Below are 15,354 nucleotides of genomic sequence, written 5' to 3'. Positions count from 1 at the left end.
TGAAAAAAAAATCAAAAATCAAAAAATCAAAGTATAGAGCAAATATAATTTTTGACATCTTAGGCTTTTTCAACATGTAATCAATGCTCATTGTAGAACTAGTTTCTAAAAAAAGAATATTATCAAAGATATATATATATATATATATATATATATATATAGGTATATTAATACTTGTATTTACTTAAATAAAAAAATTTATGTAGAAATAAATAAAGTTGTTAATATCTTACAAAAAAACTTCATAGATATAGATTTAAATTTTTAAATATTTGTAGGTGATTAATAGGTTGAATACTTTGTTAACTAATTGACTACGTACTACACATGTTAACTATATGTATTACAACTTGGCCATTTGTTATATAAATTAGCCATATAGTATATATATTATAAACTTGCCTTGTAAATTAGAGACATCTTTTATAAATTGGTCACATGTTGAATGACCTATAGAAAATTGCCATATTATTTTTTAATTAAATAATACATATAAAAAAAAATGTGAGGCCTTCTTCACTCTTATCAATTCCTTTTTTGCTTCTAGTTCGGTTTCAAAGATTTGTAGCTCTGTCATCTTTCACAATATCCATTCCAATTTCTTCTTGAATATATTTATTTATTTATTTATTTATCCAACTTTCTTTGAGACACATTTCACATGTTTAATTATATACTTTTATTTCTTTTCTTTGACATAGAGATGTCAAATATTTTTCTACAAATTAGACATGTTATCTATAAGTTGGACACATATCACATGATTTATGTGACATTGTTACATAGTTCTTTAGTAGATAGTAGATATAGAAGCAAAGGAGAGATCTTCTTTACTTTTGTTAAAGCCTTTTTTTGTATTCTATGCTAGTTCAAATATTTGTAGTTCTTTTTGCATTCAACAATAGTTATTTTAATTTTATTTCTACATTTATTTTATAGTTATCTACTTTTTCTCTTTTAGTGAAATAAATGTGTATTTTTATTTTTATTTTATAACTATTATTATTCATATCCTTAATAGTATGATAAAATTACTAATTTATTATATTTATTTTGTTTTAGAAGTAGATAGATTATTCTACTTTCTATTGATGTGTTTAAAGATTATGAATTATCTAGCTTTAAATTAATGTTTTTTTTTCTAATATTGAAACTTTTCTTAAAATATGTCGATTACATCTCTTTGTAGAAATTTTTATTTAAAATTGGAAATTATCTTCTTCTGATTTGGTTTATGGATTTTTTAAAATTGTCTATTATATAGATGGAAAGAAAAGAATATAGATCCTATATTTGATAGAAGTGAGAATGGATTTGCAACTATTATAGATCTTCATAAAGTTGTCAATCTTTTTAGAACAAATTTTTTATGTATTACCAATTTCAACCATAAAAATATTATTTCTATGCCTGTGGAAGAAGTCAACAACAAGGGCCAATATCTATACCATGAAGTTGTGCAATTGAAAGAAGCAAATAAACCAACCTCACAAGTAAATTCAAAAAGTCTTATTACTACAAGTATGAAGGATAGAAAGATTAGTATATCAAAAAAGTTTGATAGAACAAAATCAAAAATTTTAATTTTTGTACAATAAGTCAAATTCTATTTAAGGTTATGTCTTTAATATCTTGATTTACTCAAGTTAGATTTATAAGTACACGTTTATCTAAAAGTGTTTTCTCTCAGCTCATATCTTTGATAGAAAATAATTTATAATTCCTATATAATTTAAATTCATTCTTATATTACAGCTACATTTTGAAAGAAGAATTGAGAAATATTAATAGAAATAAAACTCGAATCATTACAACAAGGGTCACAAATAGCTACCATCTATGTTTTCAAATTCTAAAACCTTGCTTGCAATCTAGATTGAAATAATAAAGTCTTTATCAATTAATTTTGATATGAAATAAAAGATAATATCAAAGATTTATTGTTTATTATTAAAGTAATTTTTTATAATTTCTAATTAATATTAAGATTGTATAATTCAAACCAAGGTTGATTAAGTATTATTAGATTTGAAGGACATTAAATGATATTGAAGACAATGTTAGATACTTGATCTTTTAATGTTACTTTTAATAGTTTGGTTTCTTCTATGATGTCTTTGGATACAAATAGTTGTCCATTGATAACTTCTATTCGAGTTGATCAAATTATCTTTAAAGTATCAATGGTTTTTGTAATGCAAAGTCCTTATCTATAAAATATAAGAGGTTCTTTGGTCTAAAAGTATTTGACGTGGATTTTTTTAATTTAAAATTGTAATAACTATAGGAAGTTTAAAATAGGGTATAGGATCTAGTGGTAGTATGAAAATTGTATTTGATGGCCTAAAGTTGTCCAATTGCAAGATCCAGTTGTAGGAGGTCTTTATTTTCTATACAGCAACTAATATAAACATTGTACTATTATGAATTGTTTTTAGAAGCCTCTCAAATTATAATAGAAATATTGTCTCTTTCAATAATTCTTTAATTTTTTTTTTTTAATTATGTATATGATTTTTATGATAGCACCAAAATTATCTCCATATTATGTTATTTGAAAAATATAATCTTTCTTAATAATAGATTAAAAAAATTTCTAAATCACAATAAAATAATTTCATTTTTTTATTAAAATGCACTATGAGAATCAAGTAAAAAATAAGAAACAAAAGACATATGCATTGTAATTCAGAACTTAATTTGTATTATATCTTTAAAGTGTTTATTGGACTAATGTTTTTATTCAAGGATTTGATAACTTACATCACATAGTTGTTGTATTTTTAAAGAAAAAGAAAAAATTGTTATGCACTAACAAATAACTTATAAAATATTTGCTATTGTCTATATATATATATATAATTAGTCTCAAACACTTTTGATAAATTTTCAGATTAAAATTGAAGACCTCCTCAATTAAAACCAGATACCAATACTACATCTTGCTTTATAATTATTGAAAGTTTTGAGAGTTATTAAAATCACCAAGCAAAAACTATCTATATTATAAAACAAAACCAGCTCAAAACAGAAAATCAATTCTTAAGAACTATTTGAATATGCAATGGCATAGCACTTGTACATAATAAGAAGCATAACTACCACACACATAATGTCTAGGAATATGGGTTGGAATTAGGTCAAGTGACCCCGATTAGGGCTGCGAAGGCAGAGCCTGAAAGCTTCAAAGCCAAGGCCAGGAGACAAGAAGCTCGCAGCTTTCTGTTTCCACCTCCATGGCGATGGCGACTGCCGCACGATTTCGGTGTCTCGTCCTTTTCTGACCGAACCGAAACGACGAATGCATTAATGCACGCGTGAATAGCACGCGACTCGCACCGCTGACAGCAATCTCTGCGCTTCAAGCTCATGGGAGATGGATATAGCTTCAGCCGAGCTGAGGCGTGTGGAAGTGGCGCTCAAGCCCTACCTCGCACGGCCATTGCGTGCGGCTGAACGAGTCCTGGGTGGCATTCACACTTAACCTGTACACGCTCGCTCCGTCTGGTGCCTTTCGGCCAAGAGCCCCTCGATTACAACCCTCTCGCCTTGCGCCGCCGTGGTGGTGGTTGTGGGTCCCGCGCGGAGAGGATGGTGCTCGGTCGTTCACGCGGGTTGTCGTAGCGATGCTCGGAGATGCTGTGGCTATGGCGAGCTGTTTTCCGATGCTTTGGGAGACTCTCCCGCAGCCGGCAGCGACGGTGTTGGGATCTTTCAGCATTCTGCAAACGTTCGAGGAAAGAAAATATTTCAGTAATATGTTTAGCTATCTTCTATTAATTATAATTTAGAGCAAAGACATTTTACAAATCTGGACTTGGTAATTTATTCTTATTTAGTTTCAATATATTTAGCAGAAAATCTAAACCCCAAACCCTAAGCCATTCGTCCAGAAGGTCATTGATGGCACATTGCTCTAAAATGAGTATTACAAAGGTTAGTGGTTTGAATCCCAAAGTTGAAAATTTTAATCTTGCATGATGGATCCTTTGATCCCAAAATTGAAAATAACAATGGGATAAAAACTCTTACCAAAAAAATATTTGTAATCAAACATAGTATTATTGTAGATCTTTAATTATAATATTTTTCAAGGACTAACCAAATAGTAAATCCAATGCATGTCTAGAAATAAAATTTATAAAATCAAACTTTATGAATGGTTTCCAACAAAAGCAATCTTTGACATAGAAAATGGCAAGGTCCAATAAAGATCTATACTTTATAATTAAAATAACCAAAACTAAATACCATCCATGTAGATATAACAACAAGCATCTCTAATTGCATTTTATTATTATATTTTACTAAATATGTGCAATAAGATTTTAAATCCTAAACCCTAAATACTTTGACAACTTCTTTAAATTCTTTGGAATATTATTATACAATAATATATATATATATATATATATATATATATATATATTGTTATAGTTTGACATGTGATATATTTATTAATATTCATATTACAAATAATACATTGTGTGAATGTTGAAAAAAAGAAATGTCTATAAAGTGTTTATACCAATATAAGAATAAAAATAGTTTGTGTTTGTAAATATAAATATTCATATGTGTGTTAGAGTCTACACTTGTAAATTTTATTATTGATTCAAATTGATTTACAATATATTAAAATTATAAATAAATAATAAATATGTAAAAATTCAAAAAATGAAACCATAATGCAAAACTTAGTTTGTATGGTATAATAACACACACATATACAGATATTAAGATTTTTTTTGTCCATTATTTACATGTATTTATGTATATGTATGTGTATATCTATATACACGTGTACAAATCAAAACACCTAAATTAGTAAAAGGTTCTTAAATGAACATAGTTCTTAACATAAATAAAGTTGGAATACAAAATTTTAGAATTGAAAATAACAATGTTTGTGTGTGTTGACAAAGAATTTATCAACAATGTTCTGTATAAACCATTCTTCATATTTAGAAAATGTGTACAGTGAATTGAAGACTTAAATGTACAACAAGAACACACTACAATTCAATTAGATGCAATAGAAATAAGACCTATTGTGTAAATACATCATTGTGACTTCAGCTTTAAGCTAATTGTCTTGGTTAATTTTGTGGTGGAAAGGAGAAAACAATAAAAATAAATAAATAAATAAAAACACTCTAATGGATCACTGCTATGTTGCAAACAGGTGGATTGATTGAAGGCCTCAACCGAAACAGGATCACACAATAGATGAAATAACAATTTAGTTTACAGATTGATCACACATATTATTAACACAAAAGAGTCTATTTATGTATCATTAATTTATTATAAATGAATTGGGTGCCTATGGAGTGATGCAAACTATTACATAGACACATCATAAAAAACAGATTCTTAAACTTTTAGAATCTCATCAGAAATATGTTGTCTTGAAATTTGAAAGTTAACCAAACTGAGCAATTGATTTATGAACCACAACTCATGTTGACATTACATATGTGTATGTGAATATTTGAATGAGTTTAGAAGTTCACTTAAAGAATTTACTTATAGATTACAATGAGATTTGATGTTTAATGCCAGATCATAGTTTTAACTTTCAGAATACATTCAAAACTTTATTAAAGGTTTAAAATTGTTTTGCACAATATTTACACTATTTCATGTGTACACATCATTCTAATTAAAATTAAAATAACATTAAACACATTTTTGAACTCTTAAAAAGTATTCTTATACATTTTTTTTTATTTTAAATAATTAGTTTGATTTTGAAATCTTATTTATGTGTTCTTATACAAACACTGGTGTTCTATGTTTTATTACAAAAACTGTGATTTTTTAACTGTTAATATCTTTGGATTTAACAGGATATTTACATCTTTTTTTTAGACTATTTATTGAACATCACATGGAATATTGTTAATTAATGTAAGTATTTGTGCAATAGATGCACTACATCAAGTTCCAATGGGTATTTATTAATACTTAATTTTATAAGCACTATCTTATTACAATCAACTATAGTGTTTTATATCACTAGACTTTGTAATAAAATTTCTACTATTAAATGTATATATTATATTTCTAGATATGAATAAACTGATAGAACCGAGTCATTTTGGATATTTATTATTATTACTAATAAATACATATAAAGCTACATTATTTTATTATGTTTTATTTTAGATTTAATCATATATATATATATTAATGAAAAAATAAGCTATAATAAATAAATTTAGAAATCAGAATAATTTTCAAAATTTAACTAGATTGAACTTGCATACAATGTAGATGTTAAACAATATACTTTATATATATAAAAAAGACAGTGATTTATTATTATTATTATTATTATTATAACTAGAAATATTTTGTGCAAAATTCTAATACTTGAAAATCAATATATTAAATATTTTGGTATAATAACCAATTATTATTAGATTTTTTTTCTAATTTGATTTCATAAAAATTTATTCTCTTTGCATAATAATAATAATTTTTAAAAAATAGAAATAAATTTTATTTATTTATTTTAAAATAATACATTTTTTATACTAGTATAAATAATTTTTTAAACTCTTATTTTTATTTAATGAGGACTCTCAACTTTCATGAAATCATTGTTGATATAAGATAAAGCCATGTGTTTTGTAGATGTGTAGTAGCACCATAAGATGGATCCTTTGAAACTTTTGTTGTGTCAAATGTTTTAACAAATTAGTAACCATTTAAGCCCAAACAAAACAAAAAAAATCATATGTCTTCCTCTAAGAGTTTAAAAAATTAGATTTAGAAATACTATACAATTTAAATATAGAAATACTATACAATTTAGATTTAGAAATACTATACAATTTAGATTTAGAATAATATTATTAACTACAATTTAGATTTAGAAATCTTGTTTTGAAGGTGAAACTATGAACAACACATTTGTCGACTCATCTAGGCCATTCATAGTAAATATTAACATTTGATATGAAAAGAAAAATGACCAAAAAACAAAAAAAATATCCACCACTACTTTATCTAATGTTGAAATGTGCTCAAATAACAAAAAAATTAATCCAAATGCTTAAGAAGACTTCAAAATTAGTCACAACACATTAAAGTCTTACTTGACAATATACATGTACACATACCAAATTAAGAATTGACTTGACAAATATGCAACGAATTCCTCTTACGCTTGCTTTTATAATAAGAGTGTAAGATGTGGTGTTATTCCTCGTTTAGCAACCTCTGCAATTGGTTCATCCGGGAAGTATCATAAACAAACAAATGAATAAACTCAGATTCCTGGGCATGGCTAAGCACACACTCAACAATGTGGGCTCATGAATGTGCACTTGACTTGATCACATCAGTCTTCCAATAACCTAGTTCTTTCCACATTTTATCAGTATTTTTGTGCAAGCTTACAAAGCTTTGGAGTTCTCGAGGCACTCGTAGCTGTCTCTGGCTGAAATGGTCCTGTGGGGTGCATCTTTCACGAAGGAAACAGTTCTTCAAGTTGATGTGTTTCTTAAACAATGCGCAAATGTCACAATGCCAGGATTAATATATGTTTAATATATAGGTTTGATAAGATTTGTCACACAGCATGTCATACGGAATGTGAAAGACACGGAAAGAGTGAAGGGGAGAGCTCTTCATGCCTACCAAACGTTGATTACTCGTTCAGTTCCGAGGAAGGAACGGATTCCTTGCTGTCCCTAAAAACATGAGTTTGTCACGGAGTTCGGTAAGCGAACGAGCAGCACCGACATAGGGTTTGAATAAGGTCCCGCCAGAACGAGGAATATGGTTGGTGATGAGAAGGCGCTGCATTCGAATTCAGGGGCAGGAGGGTGGAGAAACACGCTGAGAAATTCCAACTCTTCGGAAGAGCTCAGGACCATTGAGATGTGACGTTGGCCGAATTCTGAGTGGCCGCCGCAATGTGCTTCTCCGCTGTCGTGAGCTGAGAGCTGGGAGTCGGTGTTGGTGGGGAAGGCAAAAAACCTGTTATTCGATGGTTTTACTCAAAGTATCGCGGTCCTCGTAACAGGAGCTCCAGACTGGTCAAACAGACCGAGATTACACACGAGGATCGGAGTGGCGTGGCAACTACTACTGCAAATCCTCGCCGAATCATGTGCGCGCGAATTGCAATGAATCGCGACGACAGATTCAAACTGCGGGGCCAGTGGTTTGAATAATGACACGAGGTTGGTGAGCTTGCTTGGCGATCCATGCAAAGCATCAGCCTGAATATCCACGTCGTGCTTAGTGCTGCGAGTACTATAGTCCACGATTTGTTGCGACGGGATAAGTGTTAGGGATCAGCTTTAAACCCTAACCCTAATTTTAGGTTTCATTACCTCTATGGCTCAGCAACCTAGTTTGTTTTTGTGCTTCGCAAGTGATCATTGTTAAAATCATGCATGGATTGCTTTCAGATTCACGTTTTAAGAAACAATAAAATTAAACTGATAATTATTTAAGGTGTTTTTAATTTGAATTCTTCTATGGCTTTAATACATATGGAGAACCTTGAGATTTTATTGTTCTGTAAAAACTTACACTTCTTCAAAAACTTTGTGTGCACAACAGACAAGTTCTCAAAAGTTATGAAAAATAAGTACTAAAATATATATATATATATATATATATATATATGTATAATTATTTGTATAATCGTAATAAAATTTTACTATAAGAACTTTAAGAATGTAATAATGTTTTTAAAAATGTATTAGATATGAAAAAAATTGTATAGAGGAGAGAGAGATTATGTAAAGGAACTTATATTGGTTGTACAAGCAGTAAAAATAAAGAATACCATAGCTCAAATGCATAAACATATGGGAAAATTAGTGCTTACAATACATCAATTTTAGTCACTACCTTAATCAACATCAAAAGTGATTAGTTAGTGGGACTTAGTGTTAAAGAAACACAAAAATTGCAAGAGTTTCTTTAACAGTTGTACTACCATAAAAAATATAAATAAATAAATAAATAAATAAATATTTATACTAAAAATATTATTTTGAAAAATTCTAATCATTAAAAAAATTTAGAATCACTCTTTGTAAATTTGTTGATGGGAATAAGTTTTAAGATTTAAAGTGTAATATAAGTACATACATATAAAAAAAATACCAAAAAACTTGAAAAAAAATTCAGCACAGTTTGGATTTTATTAAAAAAAACTGGTTTGCTTCTATGTTTGTATTACAATTCTAACAACTGATTGATATCAAGAAGGATGGCATTGTACTTAACAACCATTTTTTTACAAGTCATAACATGATGAATATCAAGTTTTGGTCAATATTGCAAGCTTTAAATAATAAGGTAATTAAATTATTTTCTCAATGGAATCAAAACTCATTTTTTAATGTCCACTTACAAAGTTGTGATTATTCTTTGATGTTCCTTAAATCTTTTAAAACATAAATCGATTGTATAAAATATAATCAAAATATATAAAGTTAAAGATGTACAGTTTTGTTACTAGTTTCATTTGATATATAAAATCCTATATAAGTATATTAGTACATATTGTAAAAGAAAAAATAATCATCATGCATATGCATATATCATTGCTAGCTCAAAAATTGGCCATGAAGAATTTGTTATTCTTTATTTGATATCTAAGATTTTTGACCAATTGAATAAAACCACAAAATATGTCAAAAAAAACATTACAAGAAAAAAAATAAAAAATAAAAAATAAAAAATAGTATACATTAAAAAGAAATATGAATAGAAGAATTCATTTTTGGCTCAACAATACTAAAATATGTTTTAAGCATTCAATAAATGATGTAGTATTAATATTATTTAAATATTTGTAACAAAAAATAAATTTATGGATTTGTTTTTAAAATAAAATTATTTTTTATAGTGATTGTTAAATCCAATAATTAATTTTTTGTATTACAAGAATTTCATTATTTCTTAAGTTTTTGTGAAGCCTATTGAAGTATGTCTGTGTTAAAAACATTATTCAACATCACATATTACATAAGCATTAGAATGGTTTATTATATGCTTGTCCAGACACTATTGGCTTTTACCTAAAGAAGAAAATTTAGATTGTAATTAACAAACTAGCTATTCTTTTAAAACCAAGAGAATTAGCCTTCTTTATATTAAAAAAAACAGTCTATTATTTTAATATGTTTTGATAAATTTTGTCAAATTATCTTTCTAATCCTCCAATTTAAACCATTTTCTTAAATTCTTTATAGTATTTGTACTAAATTAATAAAATACATGTTCAAATATATTTATACACTTAAAAAAGTTAAAATATTGTTACTTGTGCTTCAAGCTCAACATGACTTCTAACTCTAACATTTTGAATGTGATAAAAATTTGGAGTTTGATTTGTTTTAAAAAAACAACCGTTTTAAATAAAATATATTTTTATTTTTTTAATATATATATATATATATATATATCAATTGTTTAAATTTTTCAACCACTACATATAATAAACCTACTATGATTACTTGTTTTGAGAGACTTTGTCATAACTCTTGTAATCCTATCTTTGTAATGGTAGATTTTAAGATCTAAATAGATAATTTTGTACCTTGTAGAATATTAATAATAAGAATATAATAAATTATTTTTTGATATTATTTATAATCATTATAGACTCTTTATTAATGTTACACTTGATTTTATACCCCAATTTTTGCTAAAGTATTAGAAGATATTTTATTAAAATATGAAACTTAAAATTCCAATTTTAAATGTATAATTCTAAAGCTTGTTCTTATGTACATAATATGTGGAAACTATTCAAAACCATGAGGAATTTATTCTGTTAAATTTTAATTTTTATCAATGTTATTCACTAAATCTAAAGACCAGTTTTTTATAACAATACAGAATTGTTATAAAGAAAAGAAGAAATAATTTAGTATTTATTCATTATTATTTTACTGTTTTAATATATTCATAAATAAATTCTAAAATAGTCGAAAATCCAAAAATTATCCAATTCATTTCAAGAAATATTATGCAAAAAACTAAAAAATAAACCTCTTGGATTACTATAACATTTATGGTATCAAAATCAAGATAAATATCTTCAAAAAGATGATTATTTTTCTTAAATACATGGATAATTACAACATGTTTGATAATTCTACGTTTAAAGAAAATTTGATCCTTGGTGATACTATTAGAAGTAGATACTATATCAAATGATATTTCAAATGTTATTTTTGACCTTGTCACAAGTATCTCAATAATAATCAAATAAACAAATTATAATCTAAGTATAAAGCATTATTGATGGTTTAATAAACATATTAACAATTTCTTTGTAAAACATTAAACGAAATTTGTTGCAAATAAAATTCAATACACCCTCAACTATATTAATTTGTAAAGAGTCTTAAATATTTTTTAACATTTGTAAATATTATGTCTAAAAATGTATATATCACTTATATCTATATTATTGGAGTAAATAGTGATAAATAAAAATACTTAGAAGTAATTAAATCATGAATAGTGTATTCATTTCAAAAAATATTGAAACTTCATAGATATTAGTTGTATTTATGGGTATTTTGAAATATATTATAAACTATAGAAATATTTTTTTATAAAATTTTAAATATACAAGCTATAACAATAATGTTCTAAAACTTAGGTATTTTTTACAAGAGTCTTATAGTTCTTTAAAAATTTCTATATGATCTTTTGATCCATTAGTATAGACAAAGGTAAGGTTTAAACTACCATTAATTTTGTTAACATATTTTAGTGTTACAATCTTTATTCATAGTTTGGTAATTACCTTATATTTTATAATAATTACTTTGATTACATTCATCTTTGTAAAAAAAAACATATATTATACTTGAAATATAAAACTTATAATAATATTAAAAATATAATTAATAATAACAAATTCATAAAATTATTGAATTACAGTTGTGGTTTTATTAATTATAGTTTCTAATTAAAATAAGATTCAATCAATAAAACATTTCATTTTATTATCTTTTAAAATTCAAATTCTTCACTATTAGCAATATTTTTAGAGTAATATATTAGATAAAACTTTTTTATAAATTGAATAAATTGTATGATAATATACACCAATTATATGTTAAAATATATATACACACATGTTTTATATTTCAAGTATAATACATTCAAAGATTACTAAAAGTCCAAAAGATGACTAACTAGATTGTTTTTATGACTAGCTAACTTGTATCCAACTTTTTCATGTGTTGACTTTGTTAGAGAGATCTACCACAACATTTGTGTGTTCAATTGCATTCTCTTCCCCTTGTATACATACGTGTATATACATATATATATATATATATATATGCCTATATCCAACATACTAAAAATTGAATATAATAATAAAAACTGTAAGAAAAAAAATGTAGGGAAAGTAGGAATAGTTCCACGATATCGCCACAAACCGGCAGACCCCGTCGATCCGAGGCCTTGTGTTGAATAATGTTCGGCATGGCCCCTCGCTCACATGCACGACGCGAGGGATTCGATCCAAGCAACTCTGACACTGCCGCCAAGTTTACCGCAGATTGTGCGCAGCATCCGTCGCGATTCGTGATCCACAATCCATTTGGCAGTCGATTGTCGTCACCAAGCGTACACAAAACCATAGAAGAATTAATCGCGGTCGCCCATTTGTTGGCATTAGCAGAAGGTCAATGTTTGTTTTTGGCGTACAGAGCTTGGTCGTCGGGATCAGTCGTTAAAATAAGGGGGGAGATCGAGTAAGCAGCACTCCGCCGATGGAGAAGTTCGTGGGATTGAGCGCAGACAGCAGCTGCTATTTTAGATTCGTGCTCTCCGAGCTGTTCGAAATTTGACGCTCGTCTGCGGTGGGCAGGCTTGGAGGGTTCTGGTGATTCGTTGCAGCTGCCGGGCTGACAAATCTCTGCAACCATAGCATAGTGAAATCAGAAGGTTGAGTAGATCCATTCCACTGATCTTGTCCACAGGGATAATCATGCAGTCTTTTCGCACTTTATTGCTTGGAGCCGAGCCCGTCTCCGAGTTCAGTGTGAGGATTTGTGAGTTTTGTGTGTGTACGTGGATTGAAATGGTAGTATTTTGACAGGTTGGGGCCTTCGCTCTCTGGTTTTTGACGGGTGTCGTAATGAGAGGGTTCATCGCAATGCAATGCGTGTTGAGCAGGCAGAGTGGAGCGGCGTTGTTGTGGATTACAGCGAGCAAGCTGATTTTTTTCCTTCTTGCAGCTGACGGGCACTCATTCGGACATGTGACAGATTCTTCTTCTTCTTCTTGTTCTCCTCTTGCGAAACTTTAGTTGCAGTTCGACGGGGGCTGTAAAAATCTCAAGCTTCTCAATGGCGTTTGAGGCGCCACAATCTTTGAATAGAAGCACACAGTTGATGGTGCCAAGGGACTCTCCCCGACATGAGGTGAGTGGGACACCTAGGGCATCAAGAGGGCTCTTCAACCGGTGGGCTTGCGGGCGAGAGTTTAGAGTGGACAGTTTGAGCATCTCTCAACAAAATTTGCTGGTAAACGATGGCCCTACGTCTGTTGATTTTGTTCGACATGACGAGTTTCTCAAGGATGACGAGATACCTGTGGTGGACATGGCCCTATTTGAGGGCGACGCCGACACCTCGAAGAAGAGTGTTGAGCAAATGGTGAATGCGTGCGAGGAGTGGGGATATTTCTATCTAGTAAATCATGGGGTGGAGTTAGAGCTTATGGAGAAGGTGGAAACACAGGCTTACGAGTTCTTTCAATTGTCGACCGCGGAGAAAGAGAAACACGCGTCTCACTATTCCTTGTTGGAAAAGGTCAAGCGGTGGTCTGAGGGGATTATATTGAAACCTGCGGAAACTAACTTGGATGATTACGACAACCAGCTCTCACCTCCGGAGAACAACCATGAATTTTCGTGAGTGTGTGCTTCCATACCTTCCCTTGGACATATCATGAGCATTTGCATGGGTAACATTTAGCCTACTAGAAATACACATAATATTCCTCGAACCCACAGCGAGGGGTGTAGACGGTGAAAGTGCAAAAGCGCACCCGTACCTTTGGGAAGTGGTTCTGGCGTCGTTGAGTTGTCTTGTTTAAGGCCTTTGCATTAGACGTAGATGAAACTAGGGAAACCACGAAGACTTATTCTCCTCATAGTGCTTTCTTGGGTTGATTTGGCAGGACCGTAGTGAAGGAATATGATGATGTCATGAAGAAGCTTGCCAAGCGCATTGTGAAGCTTCTCGTCGTCGGATTAGGGGTGAAGGCCTGGCGGTTCGATGAGTTCCTTGAAGGGGTTGAAGCCACATTACGATGGAATTACCAGCCACCATGTCCACGACCTGAGAATGCAATGGGCCTCAGTCCTCACACTGACCCGTATCTCATCACGTTGCAACATGACAGTGGAATTGGAGGCTTGCAGATTTACCGAAAAGGAGAATGGCTAGGCATTCCTCCTCGAGCAGACGCTCTGCTCGTTAATATTGGTGATGTGTTTGAGGTCAGTGCAACAGTTCTGTACAGTGGGTTGGTCTCATTTTCCAAGCAAGTTGTTTCGAGCAATTCCTGCCAATTGTCGTCCTTGAATGTCGATGCTTAGAGTTTATTGAGAACGTTACAGTCGATGGAGCTGGGTCACTCAAAAGCCTATAGTTTATAGTCGATAGCTATGCTTTTGAGATCAGATCGCGCGTGTGTCACATGAAAATCATTGTTGTGTTGGTCGCAGATCTTAACAAATGGCAAGTTCCAGAGCCCTTCCCACAGGACAGTTGTGAACAAGGTGGAAGGACGTCTGTCGGTAGCGCACTGTCTGGCACCAGCAAAGATGGTGACCCTCATCCCGCCACCAGAGTTATTACGATCTGCACCCAACCAGTACAAGGCACGGACTTACGCGGAATATATGGGCGCCAGAAAGAGGCAAGAATCAAGCAATTCTCTGGAGTTTATGAAGTTGCCAACTAGCGTGTGACAGCAAACGCAATCCTAGCGCACACAACTGTTCATTTACGGCCGAAGGATTGTTCTGCCGTTACCTATGGAAACAGCAGATCAATCCTTCGACCGAACTGGGGTATAATGCCGCGATTGTGCAATTCTCAGTTTGCGAGCTCTGCGACTTCCATTCATCAACTCAGTGTTGGACAGAAGAAGTTGAGGGTTGCAAGGGATACAGATTGTTGAAAGATGGGTACCTGTACAACAATACCGATAACTGAATTAGAGCAGAGGTACCATATCCTACATAGTAATCACAATTAAATGGCCCATATTTTGTTGTGTTTTGTGAAAATTTCTCATTGAATAGAAAGTGACCATACTTCTTACGATATGATATTC

General features: G+C 30.4%; 1 protein-coding gene across 5 annotated transcripts; it reads left to right on the top strand.

The window, feature by feature from the left end:
• Window positions 1-12,483: 12,483 nt before the first annotated feature.
• Window positions 12,484-15,344, top strand: LOC112286232 (protein LATERAL BRANCHING OXIDOREDUCTASE 1). Of its 5 annotated transcripts, none has more exons than XM_024527931.3 (4): window positions 12,484-13,048; window positions 13,275-13,921; window positions 14,191-14,512; window positions 14,741-15,344. In XM_024527931.3, exons 1-4 carry the CDS (start codon window positions 12,995-12,997, stop codon window positions 14,984-14,986), a joined length of 1,269 nt encoding a protein of 422 aa, XP_024383699.1. In that variant the 5' UTR covers window positions 12,484-12,994; the 3' UTR covers window positions 14,987-15,344. The 5 variants fall into 5 exon arrangements, with proteins under 5 accessions (XP_024383699.1, XP_024383700.1, XP_090109437.1 ...); XM_024527932.3 differs by having other exon boundaries at window positions 12,487-12,951; XM_090253311.1 differs by having other exon boundaries at window positions 12,487-13,058; window positions 13,183-13,921.
• Window positions 15,345-15,354: the final 10 nt, after the last annotated feature.

This window comes from Physcomitrium patens, chromosome 9 (genome assembly GCF_059467195.1).
Source record: "Physcomitrium patens ecotype Gransden chromosome 9, ASM5946719v1, whole genome shotgun sequence".
Lineage (NCBI taxonomy): Eukaryota > Viridiplantae > Streptophyta > Bryopsida > Funariales > Funariaceae > Physcomitrium > Physcomitrium patens.
Note: the sequence above shows the minus strand (reverse complement) of the source record. Positions and strands in the feature narration are given on the sequence as shown.